This window comes from Molothrus aeneus, chromosome 3 (assembly GCF_037042795.1).
Source record: "Molothrus aeneus isolate 106 chromosome 3, BPBGC_Maene_1.0, whole genome shotgun sequence".
Taxonomy (NCBI): domain Eukaryota; kingdom Metazoa; phylum Chordata; class Aves; order Passeriformes; family Icteridae; genus Molothrus; species Molothrus aeneus.
The window spans coordinates 67,784,474-67,807,156 of NC_089648.1; the positions used below are offsets into that span (position 1 = coordinate 67,784,474).

General features: G+C 36.4%; 1 protein-coding gene across 4 annotated transcripts in view; it reads left to right on the forward strand.

The window, feature by feature from the left end:
• The window catches only part of WASF1 (WASP family member 1), an 87,582-nt gene that overhangs the window by 59,156 nt on the left and 5,743 nt on the right, over positions 1-22,683 (forward strand). For all 4 annotated transcript variants that reach the window (XM_066547115.1, XM_066547113.1, XM_066547112.1 and 1 more), the window contains exons 3-6: positions 10,683-10,817; positions 19,943-20,096; positions 20,834-20,951; positions 21,753-21,925. In XM_066547115.1, coding sequence (XP_066403212.1) covers positions 10,683-10,817; positions 19,943-20,096; positions 20,834-20,951; positions 21,753-21,925 — 580 coding nt within the window. The remainder of the gene's footprint in view (positions 1-10,682; positions 10,818-19,942; positions 20,097-20,833; positions 20,952-21,752; positions 21,926-22,683) is intronic.

The following is a 22,683-nucleotide window of genomic DNA, read 5'->3' on the forward strand; positions in this document are numbered from 1 at the left end:
GTGTCTAGCATGGATGTCTGTGAAGGAAAACTAGGACCTTTTCTAGCAGCACATCTTAAAACACTTCATTCATATATTTCTGTTACCAGTGGAATATGACAGGAAAATATAGCTGGTAATTAATGAAGTCAGTAATTGCTAACCTTAGAGCAATTCTTGAGTAGGGAGTATGACTTAAAGAGAAATATATCACTGGTTGCTTAATTCTCTCTGCTTAAGCCCTTTGTCATGTTGTGGTCATTCAGGAAAAAAGAGGAGTTACCTTTTGAAATATACCCAGAAATGTAATTATTATATGGGATTTGAAATAGTTAAAGATTTTTCTTCCTTCTTCTCCCTCTGTCAACAATTCTACCCTTGGTGCACTTGAGAGGAGTGAATACTTCTCGGGCTGTGAAACTCTGAAGGAGTTTTGCTGAAAAGGCTGATCTCTGACTTGTTTCTTCTTTAAGTTACAGCAACTTAAAAAGTTGTCAGATGAACCAGCATGATCACATTTTGAATTTCCAATACTGCAAGTGCTTTTTAACTACTAGGACGTTACTAAAACTACCAACACATTAAATATTTAAATGTGCATGTATTTACATCTACAATGTGAAAAGTCTTTCAGCTCCATCATTTTCTTAGAGTCATAGGTGATGTAGCCTAATTTGTTGATTAGATTGATTTAATTATTGGTCTGATGGTACGCCGTATAGTGTCTGTTGTGGCAGCCTTTCAAAGCTGTTAGGGTGCCATTAGATGGAAGACTTATTTGAGGACACTGAATTATGGAATTGGGACAGGAATGCTTACAACACATAAATATGAACATTATTAATATAGCTGCAGCAACAAAGGAAAAAAACTATTTTAATACTTTTCAGTGAACCAAGAGCATATAATATCAGGATGCAGTATATGATCACCATCTGTGGTTTTGCTTCATTCTGCCAAAAACCCTTCCCAAACTAGCTGCTCATGTACTAGGCTTCCCTTCCAAGTCACTGTTATTAATGTTGTATTATTTTATTTTAGTTTGCTTATTTTAAAAATTCTTACTTGATTATAAGCTTCATCTGGGGAATTTGCTTTTGTAGGTGGCATGCCAAATATATATTTGGCATTTTCATTTGGAGGTATTATTTGACCCTAAAAACCCAACAGTAACTTCTAACTCAACATCACGGTCTAGGGTTCACCTACTGAGATTCAGCTGCCTTTGTATGTTTTCTTGGTATACAGATCTTATGTCTGATGTTGTATGTGCTGCTGCTTGTGAGAAGGTCAGGATGAAGCACTACTAGAACAGAAAGAACTCAATTAAGGAAGAAGAAAATAAATTAAGAATATCCATTGAATGTTCGCACATTTATTACGTGGTTTGCCTGACATACAGCACAGAGAAACACTTGCAAGGGAATGTAACCATAACTATGTATAATTCCTCTTTGTAAAAGCAGTGTGGTTCTTCCCTGAAACATGCATCCATGTGTTTATACCAAGTTTTTACCTGATACTTTGTGTGTTTTCAACAAAAACAAAACCAAACTTTTTTCCTACAATTAAAATAGAACATGTTCTGCAAACTAGTCCTTATTTCTCAGCAGTGCTAAAGACTCTTCTTCTTTAAAAATGGGGATCATGTTTCAAAGGTTGAGGTACTTGTGAAAGTATTTTGTTCCAGAATTCTTTTAGCTTTTTCTGCCTGTTTATGCTAGCAGCAATACGAATTCAAAAATATTCAGGAGTTCTGGAATAGGAATTTTGTGTCTCATGCTTAAACCCAAATAACCAGTCTTCACTTGGTGTGTCACTGTTAGGGGTGAACAGCAAGGTCTGCTGACATGCAGATAAATTTTAGTAGTTGCCTGTTAGTCACAGCCAGCAGGCATGGTTTTGCAGCAGTCCCCTGGCAACCAGCTCTCTGCAGTCCTTCCCTTTTTGTTTTCCATGGATAATGTGTATATTTGAGAATCAGCCTTTAAGTTGTAGACAAAATGAGCTTTACTCTGAGGGTGGAAACTGAGAGCTGTGATAGGGTCTCGTTTTCTTTAAACTAAAGCTGCTTTTGCTTTTGCTGGTAAAGTTATGCATATTTAAATGAATGGTCATTGACCTGATTAACAATCAGTCATCTCTACCTCTAAGATTTTTCACTTACCTACCCTCAAATAGAGAATCAATCTTCTTATGGTTATGATTCTTAAGACCAGGCAGTCTTAACTTCTCTTCTGACATGATACAGACAAAGAATGCTGTTGTGGAATTGGAGCCACCAGTACTCTAAACAATACCAAAAGTCATTATTGAGAAAAAATTAGCATAGAGTTTTGTCATGTGAGTCATTGGGTCTCCATTTTAGGAGATATTAACAGCTCAACTGGATTAGTCAAGCAGCTGGATCTAACTGGATCTGCTTTGCACAGGGTATTGGACTAGATGACTTGGAGGTCTTTTAACCTAAACAGGATTGTGTTTCTATGATCTTGGATACTACATTTAAATAGGATATACAAGCAGAAACAGTACCCATGAAATGACAGGAATTCTGTTTTCCTGTATTTCAGTATAAAATTTAAAGAGCTTTACATCACTATGTCAGTGATAACTACCATGTGTCTCCATGAAAATTATCAAACCTTTCATAGCTTATTTGATGGGCTGCTTCTAATTGTTCAGTTTGAGAAATTTGTTGACCTTTAAAAGAAGTAGAGCTCAAAGGACAAAATATTTATTTCTGCTTTGAGTGATAGTCATTGCCTTTATCCCTGAAGCATGAAAACACATCAGTTTGTCATGATACAACATACAAAATTGCCAGGAAGTAATTTTTCCCCCTGTATTCCCAGTCTTCTCTTACTTTATAAAAGGATCTGTTTTCTGACAGCTTTTCTTAGCACTGTGGCAGAACAGAAACTCTCTGGACAACAGCAACAGCTGTTTTAGTTTCCTAGCCATTCTTGCCTGTATTTCTTTCTTTCTAACAGTATCTGCTTTGAGGAAGTGCTTCCCTCATGTTTGCAGCAATATTGCACAGACATTAGTACTCTCTATATGTTGGTCTATGTCAGGCCATAACATTCCTGTGTACATGAAACACAACTGATAGCATTGTGCAGCTGTGCCATTGTTAGAAGGCAGATAAATAGTTCTCTTGTGTGGATGTAGCCTCCTCATTTTGTTCACAGCTATTGACCAATCTTGTTTTTCCTTTTATTCAGCTGTTCCATGGAAACAGAATCTCGGTACCACATAAGAAACCTAACTGATGGGGTTTGTTCTCAGCCCCAGTCTCTGGCACCTCCATCTAGGGAGGAGAACATTTCTCTTTTTGAATATGTGCCTTTAATGCATATTTGTATTGCAGGCATACAGACTAGGCCTTTTATTCAGTCATAAAAAGATGTCATTCCTCATTTTTTCATTTACTTCTGCATAACCAAAGAGAATGCTGCATAATTCTGCTAAGCTGGAGTGCCTTATATGTTAGTGAAAACAATTTTCACTTTACACTGAACCTTTTGTAGCCTTTTCCCTCTCTCTATCTTTTCTGTGTAGTATATCTATTTTTACCGTGGTCGTCTAATTCTTTCTTTTCCTTGCCCCTTATTTGTTAGTTTTCAGGAGTGAAAGCCTGACTTTGGAGGAAATAATTCCTCCCCCTTATTTTTTCTTCTCAGATATGCTTAAATTTTCTTTCTGTTTTTTTGCTTACCATTCCTTCCCCAAAAGCATTCATCTTGTGAGAGACACTTTTCTCTTGTACTGTGAGAAACACTTTTTCAGCTCAGGAAAACCTGCACTTTGTCATGACTTAAGGCATTAACATTCAGTAAGTGGGAAATATTTCTCCTGAAATACCTAGCTGCAAGGTGTTGGGACTGCAACTAATTTTTAGAACCAGGTGTCTTGAGCTCAAAGACCAGCCTCTCTCTTCACCCTGTGTGAACAGCATCTTCAGCACATGGTAAGGTTCCTGCATGCTGCATGATTGGAAGGAAGTCTCTGCAGATCTGCAGCTAGAGCTTCAGTCAGTATTCCAGAACCCCTGTGTTGCATCTTGTCCTGCCCATCCTCCTTCTCAGTGTGCTCAGGAAGACATTAATTGTGAATTTTCTTCATTAGTCACTCCTCTTTATTCATTATTACTACAATTGCCAGGGAACACAAGTGTTCTTTTGCACATGGGGATAAGGAAACTGATGGACTTAAAACTAAAGGCTAACTCAGCTTGAGAGAACCCCAACCTCTCAAAATCTTCCCTCTGATTTCTTGATGTTGTCTTTGCAGCAGTGGCAATGCTGTTTTGTGTCTGTCCCAAATGGTAATGAGAGAATGAGCAAGGGGTCAGTAAAGTTTCATTGAATGCAACTGTGTGTTAACACAAAAAAGCCCCACCTGTCATTAATTCCTTGCCTACATAAAGCAGTGAATTCAGGTTATGTTAGAAATGAAAGGAAGAGCAAGACTTCCCTGTGAAATGATCATTAGCACTGCTACTTTCCACATAATTTCAGCTCTCAGGAGTCTCTTTCACAGATTTCTGAATACATAATGGTAATCTCAGCTAGTTTACTTGATAATGTCCTCAGTGGGTGGTAACAAATGGTATCTCAGACTTCCATGGCTGAAGATTTTTTGGAGGCTGACTTCTTTTTGGATGTCAACAAGAAGCTTCAGACCTGCTCTGGATAAGGCCTTTAACAAAGTTTATTTGATACTTTTGATGCCCTGCTCAGGTTGTCTGATAAACATCTGGTTCAATTTTCCTGGCTAAAGGAATCAAGTTGTCTCCTCAGTACTCTGATACTACTGCTATAATGCTTGTGGACTGCCCTCACATTTTCATAATGAAAGTTCCTAATTAGCATCAGTGCCATGTATTTAATATGTCATTTTACAGCGCTTGCTCAGCATAACCAATTATGTTCCCAAGGATCTACCAAGGTTCTTATCTCCAAGTTCAGTCTCCTAGCTTTTAGTGCATTTCCTAATCACTTAGCTGTGAGATTGAAATGATCCTGATGAGAAATAAGCCCAGACTTTCAAACTCAGATACATCTTGTTTTTTTCTAAAAAGTAAATTATGTAGTGAAGATCTGAAGCTGAATCAACAGGCTATGGATATGTTAAATGATATGTCAGAAATAATGAAGGAGGAAAAGTGTATTAATAGACTTAGAATATCTTTCCTGTTTTGCTTTATAAAGGAACCTTGGTTATATATTGTGAGTGGCTTCTGTGGTAACTAATTATCCTGAGAGAATATTTTCTAATAAATACACTATATTGTGTAGAAAGAAACTATTCAGTAGTGAATAATGTAATTTTGCATAGTATAAATATATTGAGAAGGGATTGGGCAGTGGGACGTGACAGGTTTTACAGCTACTCTTGTTCTGTACCTTCATGTTTTAGAAAATATAGCAGACAAAAATATTGTATAGTGTGTGAACAGGAATGAAATAATAGAAATCAAGGAATGATAGTGTATAGGTGGGTTACAGACTAAATTCTAAGCTTGTTCTTTGAGATGTTTTACCAATTTATACTTTTTTTTAATTGCCAAACTTATACTTTAAAGCTAATATTATTTTGGGGTTTGTGTAATTCAATAGATCAATAAATTTACTATTTTAATATCAAGTATGATTTTAGTGACATAACTCTGTATGTAGTGACATAACTTTGTACTTAATAATGTCACCACATATTTAATGTATTATGTGTTCTTTTAATTTAGTTCAATGATAATTGTGTTGGGTTAGATTTTAGGTTTGTAAATGTTAAAATATGCAAACACACACACACACCACTGAGCCCCAAAAGTCTGACAGATAACTTAAGGCTAAGATAATGAAGATTTTGAATTTCCCGCTTGCTGCATCTTGCATTGGCCTAAGTTTTGCCAGTCATCCTCTTGAATTTCCCAGAATGATGCTGGTTTATGGCACTGAGCACAGTGTGTGGTGAATGTGTTTATCCAGGTAGCTACAGCAAATTCAGAGCATGTTTCACAAAGGCTGCCAGCACCTAACTGATCTGCAGGGTGCTGCTTCAGGCTGGGCTGCAGTTGAGGTGTTTGGAACTCTTTTTCTTTAACAATGCAGAAGGATAGTAAGGAAGTGACTTCTTCCACAAGTCCTGGTTCAGGACTCATATCCTGCTTGTTGTCTGAGAGCCTGTAACTAAATCTGTTGGTAACTGATCTAGTGTTGCAAAATGATTAATTTAAACGACCTTTCCTTAGGGTTTGCCAACAAATACAGCATTGAGAATACAGCCAGAGTTCAGGTGAGTTTAAGGACTGGAGTTTTGAGAGGACTGCTAGTGTATGTCCTGATCCTTGTTGTGGTTCTAAGAATTTGAGTAACACAATAATAAAGTCTCTGAAGACATTTATTTGTCAAGCTTTATTTAATTAGACTAAAATACTGTCCAGAACCTGATGTGGACATTGTGGTTGACTTCAGTTCATACCCAGTACCCTAGAACAAGACAAAAACCCCCATTTCTTTAACCTTAGTGTGTTTTCATTTTAGTGTGTTGGAAAATCAGCAATTACTCATTTGTGGATAAAAGCCAGGGAGGTTGGACAAATGCTTAAGAAATTATGGGGGGAAATTAGGAGATAAAACAAATTAGAAGGAACATTTGGTGAAAGCAAAGCACTGTAAAACTGATCAGTATTTTTTTGACATTTTATAAGCCATTGTACGCTTATTGCCATGGTAATGAATGGAAATTGAGTGGGTGATACATGTTTTGGTGGTTTTAATTTTAAAAAAAAATTGGAAGGCAGTAAGCAGTATAATTTTTACTCTATTTTCAGTTAGTAGCTACTAGCTACTGTTTTCAGCTCCTAGGTCTGTTTTAAAAGTCAGAAAAATAATTGTTCAAAAAGCCATCAAAGTACATGCATGTTATTGAGGGAAGGAAGAACAGAACATTGTTTCCAAGACATTTTATTTATCTGTCACAAAAAAGGATATTGACTGACACCAGAGAGAGCTGCATTCCTGTATCCCTTTCTTACTGAAGATTTAATTGTGATCAGAGCCATTAGATACATAAGGAAAAGTTATGAAAAGAATAATAAGCTGAATAATAAATTCCTTAATTAAAACTGAATAATAATGTATCCTCTTATTAAAAAAAAATTAAGTGTTCTGTTTATAAAAAAAAATGCCAAGCAGGTTTTGCAAATACAGTAAAATAAGCTTTTCACAGACATTGAATTAATTTAATTGCAGAAGTGTACATTGTCATTTAATTTAGTAAGCAAACAAGACCACTGATCTTTCTGATCTGGTATTTTGTATCCAACTGTGAGCTGGATCCTAAGGCATTAATATTATAATTGTCATGGGGAACTGTAATTCTCTTTATTGTGCTGTGTGAAACAACATAAGAGCAGAGTTTTTCAGCAAACCCATAATATTGTAAAGCAAGCCCATAATATTGTAAATATTCTGAAGTGTTAATGATACTTTGGAATATTCATTGTGTATAATGGAATTAATTTTGCATTCTTACTCTTCTGACATATTACCTATAAATTATATGGAATGAGTTCAGCTTTGTTTACTAGAGTGCTTTTTTCTCACACTTTTGTATTTGAATTTGTGACACTTTGTTCAGTATAATCACCTGTAATTGTGTCATTTGTGATCCATTCAAAACTGAGGGTAGACTCCTATAGAATACACAGAGATGGCATCACAAATACTGGGTTATGTGTGTTATGTACATATTTATACATTCACATATAATATTCTTTAGAATGTAAGTTGTACCTTTCACAAAAAGCAAACATTTTGCTTTGCTAGGGGAAGCATTTGGTTAAATATACCTCTGGCTAAATAAAGAGACCACCAACACAAAGGTAGGTGGAGACATGATGGTTGGCACCCCACTTCAAACACGACAGGTTGTTTTTAATGTATTTCCCATTTGAGGATTAGTGTTCATAAGCATAGGCAAATTATTCCTTGCAGTATGTTTGTGGCTGTATGCAATGTAATGAAAAGATTTCCAAGACAGATTATTTGCAGTTGGAGCTCATTAATGAGGTAGATTAATTTTAAGCCTGATGAAATGATACAGATAAAAATTTAGCCTCAAAATACACCTATAAAAGGGAAGTTACTGGATTTTAAAGCCCAGCTTCTAAATTAATTTTCAATTCTACACATGAAACTTTATATTTTATTTTAATTTTAGCCTGTGTGTCTCTGAATGTTATGTGAGTTATCTAATTAAAATTAATATTTCTGAACATATTATCTGAAATGCATTAAATTTTTAGTATCTGTGTATGAAAACTTCAACAATCTTGTTCTTAGTGGATCACATTTTTAAGTAATTTCCCTTGCTTCAGGTACAGGTTAAAGAACATAAATTTTTCAGAGTTTCAAGACACATATTAGAAAGTCTTACAACTCAACTTAGGTGCATTGCCAGCTGAGAAGACTTTTACTAACTTTCCATCTGTATTTTTCTGTGGACTTGTGCTATGAGACAAAGGTTCAGAGTGGGAGTGCCTTTGATCTGCTTCTCATTGTGGCTATTAGCAGTTGCTCCAAGAATGACAGCAAGACAGCATGTAGGAAATTCCTACTAATCTCCCTGCTTCCAGCATTTTTCAGCCTGGAAGCCTCTCCAACCAGCTGAGGTTTGTCTGTGTTTCCTAATGCTCAGTGTGTTTCTTTTTCATGACTTTGTATCATTGGAAACTTTGATCTCAGTTTTTTTCAAGCAATTGTCACATATCTTAATTAACATGGATCCCAGCATAGAAGCTTAGTAAAACTCACCTTTCTCGACTGTGAAAACTGGTGATTTACTCCTATGCCCTGTTTTCTACCTTTTGAGGAATTATTTATCTGTGCCACTTCTTTTGTATGCCTCATCTGTTAAGTTTTCCCCAAACTGTTTGATTAGGGATTTTCTAAACTCTCTTGGAAATCTCAGTAGATCATAGCTCTCTATGTACTTCTAAGCCATTCAGAATTTCCCTTTACAAAAGCTGTGCTGCCTCTTCTGATATGAGTCATCCAAATGTCTGCTAATTCAGTTCTTCATTATGATCTAAACTAATTTGTATGGATGTCAGGCTTATGGGTCTGTAGCTCTCAAGCTCTCAAGATGTTCCATGAAAAAGAATTTGAACCTTGTTTGTGTGTGTTTCAATGTGTGTAAGTGCAATTGTTCCTGATATTTGCTGGTCATTTCTTTCCTTTAGTTTTGTAATTTTTATATAGTCTCTTCAGTTTCTTTGGGCTTCCCACAATGAGCTCTTGCATCAGGGTCTCTCCAGTTCCTTTCGGTGGACACCAGTGGAAGGTGTTAAATTAGCTTGTCCACAGGGGTCTTGTCTTCTCTGTATTCCTTCATATTTTCATTGCCAGTCTGCTCTGCAGACTCCTTGGCAGGCTTTCTTATTCCTCATGTCTTTGAAGAAATATTTATTGTTAGTTTGCTAGTTGTTCCTCTTCTACTTTCTTCTTCGGTACATTTCTTCTGATACCGTTTTGTATATTCCATTGTGTATAGTCATGCTGGTTTTCTGTTGCTGTTACCTAAGTTAATAAATGGTATGTGCTGGCCTTGTGCTTACTGCATAGCATCTTTAAGTAGTTTCCACAGTACCTGAAGGGATTTAATTTTTGTTCTTTTGATGTGTTTATATAAAAATGTCCTTGTTTTTATGTATACTTCCAGATGTATTGCTCACCAAAGGCAGAATTTCCACAGCTATCCTTTTCTTTTATACCTGTCAGAACTTGAGTGCAAAGCAGGTAGTTAGAAATTTGTGAGATTTATACTTCCAAAACCAACATGAGTGCACAAACAGTACATGAATTACATATGCACATGTATCATAGAAGGCTTTGAAAGCTATCACATTGTATTTCAGAAGTGTGGCTACACATTCTGCTGTGTAGTCTGGTGGGGTTTTTCCAGTGACATAGGCAGACTTCTCAAATGGAGTCTTGAGAGCATTAGAAGCAGTATGGGGAGTACTCTGTAGCAGAGAAACCAATTACTGATCCTTTCCTGGCAATATTTGAATCTCCTGCTCTTTTGTGCTAAAAATATGATGTCCGTTGATGTGAACAAAAGAGATTTTTTTTGTTTGTTTGGGATTTTTTTTTTTACTTCAGTGTAAATGGGTCAGTTACTAGAATTGGGATTTTTCAAGGTAGGATTATTTTAGTGTGTATTTTTGAATAGGCTGGTTCTAATTTATCTAGATATGAATATCTGATCTTCCTTTTTGTTGTAAAGTTCTCTGTACAGCAGGAGTGGAAGCAGTGCTTCATTTTGAGAACAGTGTTGAAGTCAATTCAAAGATAAGTTATCGCTCAGACAGGAGCAGCTTCAGATGTTGGAAGTTGTCCTTTTAGAAATATCCAAGAAACTGCAGTCTACTTCCATGCATATCAGCATAGTTAAATTATTTTATGGCAGCTGAATATCTGTCCTGTAATGTATTAAATAATTTAATTTCTGATAAATAAGTTGCATAGTAAGTATTTAACTTCTATTTGCTTTTCTAAAGGACTCTTAATGGGCTCAGTAAGTGCAGGTTGTTACAATGATACTCATGCATCTTAGAATTATTTAATTAAAACAGTAGGAAATCATTTGCCTGTCTTGTGCTATGCTTGAATATTTTTTTTCCCATGTTTCAGGTAAATATGCTGAAGATATATTTGGTGAACTTTTCAATGAAGCACACAGTTTCTCATTTAGAGTCAACTCCTTACAGGAACGTGTAGATCGCTTGTCTGTCAGTGTTACACAACTCGATCCAAAGGAAGAGGAATGTAAGTTACCTCCTGCAGGGAGGATTTCTTATTTTGTCACTCAGACAGCACTGATAGGTGAAATGGAAGTAACAGTTTAAATCATATTTATAAGAACACACAGCAAAGCATCATAAGAAAGGTCCAGTTCAATTTCTGCTACAGGCTTTTTTATAGCCCTGAGCAGCTTTCTGAGCTCTGTGTTTTCATGGTTACTGAATGATACTAAAGAATTTACATAAAAATGGCTACAGGAGTATCTGTCACTTCAGTAGTATTGCATATTTAGAATATTAATAATATTATGTAATATTATGTGAATGCTTAGAGATAAGTCTATACACTTTTTTAAACCTTTCTATTAATTCTCATGGAATGTAAACATTTGTCCAAGTAGGGTTTTGGCATTTAACTTGTACCATCTTACTTTCTGAATGACATTCTATTTGTATAGCTTCATTTATTACTGCTGCATAACCTCTTGGACTCTTCCTAAATAATTTTAAGTATTGTAAATATTGGTTAGCACTGAGAAAACAAGTACTCTCAGAAGTCATCAGCTCATGCCTGTAAGGTAGAATTTGTATGGAATTTTAAAGGATGCCTAGGGTTTGCTGGACCACCTAATGCATAAACGCCATGAAGCTTTTTTGCCTTCATTGATATCTGTTGGTCACAGGTCAACTGTGAAAAATCTTGTAACCCCCCAAAAATTTAGAGTGTTCTAAACTATGTGGTTAAGACCTAGAAAGAAGAGGAACACCCCATCATGAAGAATAACTTCAGATTGCATGTGGGATCCAATTTTAAACTATAGAAAGCTGTTTCAGTTCTCAATGTCTAGATATAATAATTTTGTATTATTAGATTGTGTGATTACAGTTGTGTATACAGAAAATTGAAGTGTCAAACCAGAAGTGTGGTCTTCAGGTTGTCTTTGGTTATAGATGTCAGAATTTCACTAGTAGCAAAATTAAGCAAGGGGAATTTTTGATTCTGTATTTCGTGTGACATTAATTTTAGAACAGGTTTTGAAAGACAGCTGCTCACAGCTAGTAGCAGATTTTCCACAAAATCATGACTTGCCTAGGGGAATTCTTACATTAATGGGATTTTCCAAGTCTCTTGATAACTGAGCATAAATCACTCTTGTATACCTCTTTTTCCAATTGTTGTGGTTTAACCTGGCAGGGAGTTATACACCACACATCCACTTGCTCACCCCTGCTCCACAGTGGGAGGAGGGAGATAATCAGGGAGGAAAAAAATGTAAAATTTGTGGGTTGAAATAATGACATTTTAATAGGATAGAAAAGGAAGGGAAAACATCAATAATAATATTAGAATATACAGAAAAAGTGATGCACAATGCAATTGCTCACCACCTGCAGTGGTGATGCCCAGCCAGTTTCTGAACAGCAGCCCAGCCCCGAGACACCTTTTCCCCTGGGTTTATGTGCTAAGCATGACACCATATGGTATGGAAGGTCTCTTTGGCCAGTTCAGGTCAGCTGTCATGGCTGGGTCTCTTCCCAGCTCCTTGTGCCCCCCCATCCTGCTCACTGGTAGGGTGGAGTTAGAAGCTGAAGAGTCCTTGACCACTGCTCAGCAATAATAAAGCATCAGTGTGTTATCAGCATTATTCTCATCCTAAATCCCCAACACAGCACTATACCAGATACTAGGAAAAAATGAAATCTCCTCCTGCCCAAACCAGGGCATATTTGCTATGATTGAATAATGATAAAAACCCTTTCCATGTATGATAATAAATTGTCAGCAGTTGTAATCTTGTAAAAACTGTAACACTCTGGAATGTTAATGGCGTTTCCGCATTTACTCTTGACAGCCTAGTTTTGGTTCAAATCAGAAGGGGATGTATGTTGATATATCATATCTGATATGTTAATCATTCACATTTCCATGGAATGGAGAGACCATAGTAAGCCATTGAGTTAAAGCATCCAGGGATATTACACAATAGCAAGAAAATTGTACTGTGCTATGTAAAAGGCCTTTTACATGTTTGGCTCTAGGTTTCAGGACCAAAAATCCGTAACTATTTGATGTTAGAGAATTGCTAGAAGTAGTTTTAAATAGTGTGTAGTCCCCAATGCACCATACCAACACATTTTCACAGAACTGTGCATGCTGTAGTGTTTGCTACACTGTATAGCTAAAGAAAGGTACAGACTGCAGTCAAGGAAACAGGGCTGGGAATAGATCCTCACAGTGAAGTGCAGTGTGGCTCAGGGTGATTTGAACCTGATCCCCTGGATTTGTGTGTCACACCATAGAATGGCAGTGACTGGTTGTACTTCAGAGGGACACATGCAGTCCTCAGTGTCAGGAGCTGTTAAATTACTGTTTTTATTAACCTAAGAATATCCAGTCCCAGAGCTGTACCCAGTGCTCCTTATTCACAAATGTCTGCCTGGAATGAGTCACCAGATGAGGACAAAGGAGATGAGGAGACATTTGATATTCTATTTCATTAAAAGTTAGGGATCAGGAAACTTTTTCCCTTCAGTTTTGGGCTTGACTTTAGAAATCCATCACAAATAGTTTAGGTTTAGTCCTAGTGTGGACTAGAATAGCTGAAGGATGTTAATGCATAAATGGGAGGGAAGGGGGAGAATATTTGAATTTACCTTTTTTAACTCACTATGCAAGAATTAAGCAACTTTCAGTACTTCTACTTAGCTAACAGCATGAGTAAAATGGGATATACTTGTGAAATGAGTCTCATCTGCTCTTTGCCAGGAGGCAGTAATAGAAGATTTAATAGGTTCCTTTGGCCCCATGCTATTACACAAGAGAAAGAAATTAAGATTCATTTAAAGCTAAGTGGCATGAACAAAAACAGCCCAAGTCAGATTCACTAAACGAGATGCAGATACTTGGCAAGATGTTTCTGATAGAGTCAGAGTGATAAAAAGCTCTGAATTTGTTTGAACAGTCTGTGCGTTTTCTCATTTTGAATTATTACAGCATCTCTGTGAAAGAATAAAACCAAGGTTAAGATTGTATCTTTAGGAGTCTAACTCCTCATGACCAATTTTTCTGTCATAAAAGAGTTGCTATCAACTTGGTTTGCTTTGAATTATTACACTGTTTTCAAATTCTTGATTTCTCAATGTTATTAATTTCATATTTTAATAGATTTAAACAAATACTTTATTATTTTCATATACATGTGGGTTTTACCCTCAGAAGATACCAAACTTGTATGCAGACAAAAAGAAATCCTCTTCTTTCCATCAGTAAACTCGGCTTTATTTCAATTGTATGGGAAACAAACCCATATGTATGCAAGAGTAATATTTGGGGTCCTTTTAGGACTGAGAAAACACATTCTTGCTATAAAGTTGAACTAAGGTCAACAGCTTCACTAGCCCTGCAATATAAGGTGTCCTCATAGGTGAGAAAATAAATCCTGAGTATAGTTTCTTTGCAACCATTTTTCATTTTAGTATTTACTTTATAGTAAATAGTAAATATATAGTTTATAGGGAGCATTACTAACTCTGTCCATATATATGCAAATTGCATCAGTAAAATAATACTTCTCTTAATTGATCAAATTTTCATGAATTTAATTGTGCCTTTTAAGTGTGAAGTACTGCTGAAAGTGAAAAATGGCATAGTTGTAGAAATCTGACAGTTTTGAAAAGAATATTAATTTTAACAATTATGTGGTTCTTTTTTGAAATGCTGATACATGGTACAGCTCTGATGTATTCATGAGGTATTGGAAAATAGTTTTGTACCACTCAGAAGTAAGTAATATCAGGGCAAAAGGAAAATTCATAAATTCAGAGTTTATCAGACTATTTTGGTATCAATTTAGTGCTTCTTTCATTGTGACCTGCCTAATTCTATTTAAACCTCAAACCAGAGAGGATTTTAATCTCAAAGACAGTGTATCAAATTCTTGATTTCCGTAGCATATTTGTTACAACTGTGACAAGCAACTTAAATAAACCTGGTGGCAGAAGTGCTGTGGGTGAGCAGCCTGGCACATTTCAGGAAAGTGAATTGTGTTTCAGTAGGCTGCTGCCTTTGAATACATGTGTTAGTTGTTTTTCTAAACATTCTATAAGTATTGCCCTGTCATTAAAACAATAGTAGTTCAGAAGTTTGGCTGGACCAATGCCAGAAACAGATTTGTTGTTTTGCTATGGGGAAAGAGAAGGTAGCATTTGGTGGGGAGAAACCTAAAAAACTTGACAGGTAATTGTGGTCTGTATATTGCTGGAAGTGGGAGACTTGGTCAACTTCAAAATCTGGATACTCAGGCCATTGTGAGAGTTAGAAGGAAAGGGTAGCAAACCCCAAATTAAAGGGCAGCTCACTGTCTTTAGCCTCTGAAGAAGATTTTGCTGAGTATAGAAGAGTATAAATGTAATCTAAGAATGGGGAGCACATGAAAATTGGGTCATGATCTCCACATGTGCTGTATTAAGTGGAGAGTAACACTATTGTCAATTCATTCATTAGAAATGTTACCCTCCAAGGCAAATGAAGACTGTTAAATTATATAGCAGGTCTCTTTTCCTTGCACATCGCTACTTAAAGAAAGTTGGATTTGAGTGTGTCTCCCTCTCAAGATTCTGAGCTGGTGGGCTGGGCTTCAACTGCTCTCCATGTTCCTTCTCCAATTTTCTTAGGCCCTTGATTAAATCTGTGGGTTATTTAGTAAGTAAATCAGTTTTAAATTAGTGTGTCCAAGGCTTAATAGTTCCATGGTAGGACCATGATAGTGCATATTTTGTGTATAAAAAGAGGGACAAAATACCATTTGTTAAACAATGTGGTGGTTTTGTTGAGACTTACCAGCAGATTCAGTGCTTGATGCCCACGGGTGATTCACATCTTAATAGGACTTGCTTGTTCTACATGCTGCATTTGAAGCAGCTTCTGAGTCCTCCTAAAATGATTGCTCTAACATGTACATCTTCTTTTTGTTTACCTGTAGTAGTTAAGCTATGTACATTCTCTGTCCAAAAAGTCCTTGAGCTGTTTTGGAATTTTTTAGAACAGTATTTCAGAAAATTTCTATTTCTTGTGTAGGGGGCAAGCCCAAGAATCATGTATGATCTACAGAAATAATGTCTCTCTTTAGCAGCTATCAAATCCACAGTCAGAGTATTCTGATGGCAGAGAAACCTGAGATGTGTGCATTCTGGTCATTGTTTAAATGGAAAATTATTAAAAGTATAAAATAAATAAGGTAGAAATCAGACTTTGAGATTGCAGTGTCTTTAGGAACTGATCACACACATCTTTACGTTAAGAGAATTTTCAACAGCACCACTCCCTACCAATTAATTACCTTTAGTGGGAAATTTACAACTAAATTATTTGTTTGAGAGTGACATTTTTTCCTCTTTGCACTTTTCAAATTGCTGGGTAAGATTTTGAACAGAGAAAGGGAATTGTATCAGGCAACCAAGTCCCTTGATTTGTGTGAAACTTCCCCTAGTCATTTAATTCTGCAGGGAGTCACAGCTGTAATATTCAAGAGTTTACAGTCTTAAAAGTTGCCAGGGTGAAATTCTGCAAAAAGTATTAAGAGAACAAGTTTCTAAGAGGAATATATATGATTTCTTTATTTACTCTCTTTAGGAGAATGATATTTTTTGGCTTAGAACCCAATCATAAATTGTGTAGTTGAGTAACTGTAAAAGAATAAAAATAAATCTAGTAACTTTTTTTTCTTCTGGTGAAGTAAAATGTAGTACTTAATGTATTTGAAAAGTTAAACGTAGCTCCTTTCTGTCAGTGCTGTGGTGAGCTCTATATCTGACTTTTACTGCAAATTGGGGATTGCAGTTTAATGAGATGCTTGCCAAGAGATAAAACATTATTTAGTATGCACATTACAGATGTGCTTTTATTTATTTTTCACTTTACCCCAAAAGAAACACAGTTATTGTATCTCATACAATTTAAATACCCTCCACCCCCCAGTGTGTTGTTGATTATAAGTAAAAATGGACTGGCATCTCTTTTTCAAAACCAAGTGTACAAAAGGTTTACAGTTTAGCTTTCTGACAGACAGTTTTTGCTTATGTGGAAAATATTGTTGTGCACAGAGGGTTAGATTGGCTGATATAATACATCTTTTCATACAATCCAAACAACAGACACAATAAAGACAAACAGACATTTGTTTAGATTGTTGAATGAATCTTCAAATTAAATTGTGAATATCTCAACATTTAAGGAAATTATTTAAGACCCCGTTTTTTGTTAATTGCAATGAGCACAAGTGGTGTAGTAGGTGGACTTTCAGAAAAATATATCCATATCAAATTTAGGATCTTGGGCTGTACAAAAAGTTCTGGTGCTAGCTAGGAATTAAGCAACTGGAAGCCTAAATTTACCATCATCAAGTCAAATGCCTGCAGCTTTTCCAACTCGTCCTTCAGCTGCTCATCTCTTCTTGCACCTGAATTCATACATGCAATTTGTCTGCCCAGTGCCCTGGCAGTGCCAGTTGGTCACTCAGCCAGAGCCGGGTGGCTGTGGCACCAGCCAGGTTTTCACCTCTTCCCCCTGCTGAGGCTGTAAAGCGCACAGGGCTCTTGTCTCTTTGCCAGCTGGCAAGCTGAACAAGTGGCTTTGGACTGTGCACAGCCCAGGATTAGGCTGGGTGTGTGACACGGGATTTACCTGATCCCTCTGGGTAGGCAACTTATATCCATGTCAGGATTCTCCCTGTGCTGCATGCCACCTCCTTCCCTTTCCTGAGTAATTCTGTCCTGATGTGCTCTGTTGGTTGGAATAATGGTGTGCCTTTCAGGGAATGCCTGGTACAGGTCATCAGCATAGGAACTGCTGCTTGAAATTCTACAGTGTATCTTTTCCATGAAGCCTTCTGCTGTGTGTCTTAGGTTTAAAGAGAAAATTATTATGCTTGTTGGGGATTGATTGATTGATTATTCTCTGGTGTGTTATCCCCTGTATGTGTGTACAAAATGTAGAGTTTTAAGCAAGAAAAGGGAAATTATGAATCAGATTGTCTGTGCTTGCTCATTGAAGAGATGGAATGCTGATAAGGAGTTTGTAGAACAGTGTCAATAATATGGTGTCACATACTCTTTGTCACATACAAACCCTGTGAGGGTTTTAATATTAAACCAAAGTACTGTATTTATTTATTAGAACAAATTGATTAAGTTCATTGTCTTCAGAATGTACACAGGTTCAAAGAGAAGTATACTAAGTTTTACTTTTGTGGGAAATGTCTCCAATATATGACAGTTAGAAATCTTGCAGGATTGCCAAGCAACTCTGAGCAAGTACATTTGGTGTTATTTGTATAACCAACAACCCAAAGGAAAAGCATCTGAAGTATAAAACGATCTAAGACTTAAATTTTAGACTTAAATTTTTTAACCTCAGTTATTCTAACTGAACTTTTGCCAGCTGATAACAACCTGTACTTCATGACAGGTACAAAATATATAGGGTTAGTTATGACTGCAGAAATACCTAAGAAACTGGGACTCCTAGCTGACATTCAGACATTATAATACTTCTTTCACACACTTAAAAAAGCTTCTGAGCAGCTAATTAAAGCTACTAAAAAGAATAAAAGACACTGTGATGAATTAGAACCTAAGGGTAAAAAGGAGGAAACTTCTCCAGGAATACACAACCTTGCCAAGTGTAATAAACTTCAAAAGCCAAGCTGAAAATCAAATAAATCCCATCTTTAGCCTCAAAAAGGATGTTGCCAATATGCTTAGGTAAGAAGACAGAATATTCCAGGAACTACAAGCCTTCTGGAAAAAATCCTGCTTTCTGCCCCTTTGTGATCACACAGTAGAAATCCAGCTTGGTGTATGTACATATGTGTGTGAACACTTGTATGTGTTACAGGAACTTGAGTGAAAAACAGTGTTCAGCTTAAACAGATTTTCTTTAAACTGTTGCCAAAGGCCCTAGTGGTAGCAGGGCAGGGGTAGAGTTGTCCTCTCATCTTGCATAAAGGGGCATTACTACCAATCTGTTTCTATGAAATAAACATAATTATTTATAGATAAAGTGTATGTGCTGAAAGTACTCTTTGCTACTATGTCAGAAAACTGTTTTCAGCATTGTTTGTGATTTTAAAGAAAGAGCCCAAGCTAATGAAAAGATCTGCTGCTTTATCTAATGGGAGTCTCATGCTGGTTTCAAGGGTAGCTTTTAGGCACACCGGGACTTCACAGGTACAGTAACTGAAGAGCAAGGAGGGAGAGAAATATGAGACTAAATAGGTATACTGTTTCCAGAATTAAAAGTGCAAAGCTTATCAGTTGTGGTCACTTTTCCATTAATCTTTATCTAAATTTTAATGAAATAGAAAAGACTCTTTTGAAATTGAGAAAGATAGATATGTAGGCTTTACCAGGAGTGGATAAAAATAGTTGAAATCCCTGTTTAATGTGTTGTGTTCGTGTAGTATTGTTTTCCTGTGGATCTTACATAAAGGTAATTGATTATTCCTAACGACTATGCTTAAAAGTCAAGGTGGCTCTGAATTAGACAGAGAAGGCTCACGTTGATTAAACAGATTAAAAAGCATTTGACTATTTTCATGTGTTGCAACATAGAATTACCTCCCATTAAAGCCCATTGATCTCAGTAGCATAAGCTTAAGTGATTTTCTGGTTTGGCATCTCAGTGGGCCCTCAGTGGAACTGCTGCCGACATCCAAGGAATGCAAAGTTTGGCTTGCTGATGCCATGAAGGTAAAATCTATACCTCAAGGTAGAGAGCAGTTTTTAGTAGCAAAAGGATTTTGAAATGGAATTGGTAAATGTTATTAGGTACTTCTGAACTACTGAATGATATTTTACAGCTACAGTATGCAATTTGTTGAACTACTTAGGAGAGACAGAGTTCTGATATCTATTTAGGTGAGAAAAAATTTCCTATGAAGCTAAATAGAGGATGATGTGCTAGAACATTACAGCCATGTTTGTCACACAGTCTGACAATATCTTGCCATGGCAATAGTGCTAGATGAATCTGTATTTGCTGTAAAAGGCCCAAGATGCAAGCAGTAGTGCTTTATATTTTAACCAACATTAGGCAATTCCAAACAAAATGTATCTGGTGGGATTTTTTTAAATGGCAATATCCCCTTTCAGTGTCACTGCAGGACATTACAATGAGAAAAGCTTTCCGGAGTTCCACGATTCAAGACCAGCAGCTGTTTGACCGCAAAACTCTGCCAATTCCTTTGCAAGAAACTTACGACATCTGTGAACAGCCTCCTCCGCTTAACATTCTCACCCCTTACAGGTTAGTGGAACAAAATTAATCCAAATCAATGCCCAGCTTATTTTATGTAATAGAGAGGATATATTCAGGCACCTTGCTCACATGGAGTAGCACTTGGATATTTAAGGAGCCAGGCTAGAAAGCTGTGAAGCTGCTGGAGGAATGAGAGCAGCAGAAGACATTGTAAGCATTGAAATTTTACTCCATTTTACTCAAATCTTAACTTTGTGTAACATGGTAGGAAAAAGTAGTTTTTAAATTCTGTATTTATTAAACCATATAATGTACTTGCATGTGAAGTGAAGAAATTAAACAGGTAAGTGTGTAGAAAGAAGGGTCTTCAATGGAAATGAATATTGTTTGCTGTCCCAGAGATTCAGTTTGAATCAGTAGCTGAACATAAGCAGCCACACAAAATTGCTCAATATTTTAACAGCAAGATTTGAGTTATTGGAGTGGGAGTTCTCTGATTTATGACACACTTTTCTTGTTGGTTTTTTCTTTTTTTTTTTTTTTTTTTTTTTTTGTCTGGAGCTTGTGTTAAAGTTATCTTTCTAAAATTAGGACCTTGAATGCCAGGAAAGATAGTAAAAAGTGCTGGTGCAGGAGGTCAATGATCACCTCTTTTGTGTTCCTCAATAAAACATTTCAGGTCTGAGATACTATATATTCCTTAATATGCCCTTGCTTTGTCTTATTGTTTGGATTCATGTCTTGTCAAAGAAACAGTATGCTCTATTTGTGTCACTGTATTTCAGGGATGATGGAAAAGAGGGTTTGAAGTTCTATACCAATCCTTCATATTTCTTTGATCTGTGGAAGGAAAAAATGTTGCAGGACACAGAGGACAAAAGAAAAGAAAAGAGGAAGCAGAAGGTACATATGTTAACTTTATATGGCTTCTCTTTGTTTTTTCCTAGAAAGGGTTTGCTTGCAGATATGGTACTTTAATAGCAATCCAGACTTGTCAGAGCCATCTATTCAACTAAAGCTACTTGTATTCATTCAGTTCCACCAACTTAAACAATTAAATAATAATAATAATAGCAGCAGTAGTAAAATATTATAGAAGAACCTAAAGCTTTCATGCTGTCTTAACATAACCAACTTTTGCCAGAGTTTGTAAGTACTCTAGCAATGACTCAGAAAAGAAGGAGGAATACAGCACGAGTAAAGAGTTTCACTTGAACATTTATTTTGTAAGACAAAGTTTTGACAGTCTTACAGGTGAAAAAGCTTGAATGATGTTCTAATAGATATGTTTAAACTAGAAAGAAATTAGTAGGAATAAAACACGTTGCTTATATTTTCTTAAAATTAAACAAGCACTTTTGTAAATGGTAATACTACTTTTTTATTTGACCATTATTCTGTATGTTTCATATGTAGTAGAGAGAGTAAATATGAGTGTCAGATTTATAATTTGATTTCAGACTTAGACTGCAAAGCTACTTAAACAGGTATTTTTCTCCATATTATTCAGGTTGTTAGCCACTAGTCTGATGTTTCTGGCTCTTACAAGTCTTTCTGGTCTACATATTATGTTTAGCCTGAAAGCAAATTTTTCTTGCATTTGAAATGAGATTATTTTTCATAATTTTGTGGCTGATGTTTATATGCAAGTAATTAAAAACCACTGTCTCAGTTGTCAGTTTTGTTTGCACAACTCTCCTACAGCAGAAAAATTTAGATCGCCCTCACGAACCAGAGAAAGTGCCAAGGGCACCTCATGACAGACGGAGAGAGTGGCAGAAGCTAGCCCAAGGTCCAGAGCTGGCAGAAGATGATGCTAACCTCTTACATAAGCACATTGAAGTTGCTAATGGCCCAGCTTCACATTTTGAATCAAGGTTCCTTTTTGTTTTTTCTATCCTTTATGAAGTGTATTCATACTGTGTAGTGAACGTGCATGTGAAGTGGTCAGTGATGAGATGCTACTGCTCCCCTTGAAATGCACTGGAAATCACTGTTTTAGCTTCATCAAAACTCAGTTTTGAAATTCTTAGTGTGTCTATAAAGGAGTAGTTACTATGTTGTTGTTTTTAAGGGTACCATGTATCCTCATTGTATCCTAGAGGATGTGCTGTCCTCTGCAGCTTGATGGAGGTGTAGTGTCGCTGCTGCAAGCTTGCACCCAGGTGTGTCACTGCATTCCAGTCCTGACCCACAAAATCCCCATTGTTCCAGCCTCTTGATTTTTCTTGAGCAGACACTGCCAAGACTATATCGTGTGTGTGATGTGAACAAACGTCCACTTGGAACTCAAATGAGAATGCTGAGCTTCCCTTTACTCTTGAACAAATCCCTGATTTGATTGACATTTCTGGTTATAGCCTATTACAAAATCCAACCTGTTGAATTCTCATTTCACAGCATGTATTTGCTGGTGGCTAAAAGTAGCATTTCACATGCCAAACACCTGCTGTGTTATGCTTCTGGTCTTGGTGCAAAATCAAGTCCATTTTACCAACCAAGAAACATCTAATAGCAAAGAGGGCTGACAAGTAATGTTAGGCAATTTGGGGATAATTTTTGGTTTGGGGGTTTTGGGTGTTTTGTTTTGTTGGGTTTTTTTTAAATTAAAAAATATTCATTGTCCTCCCAAAAA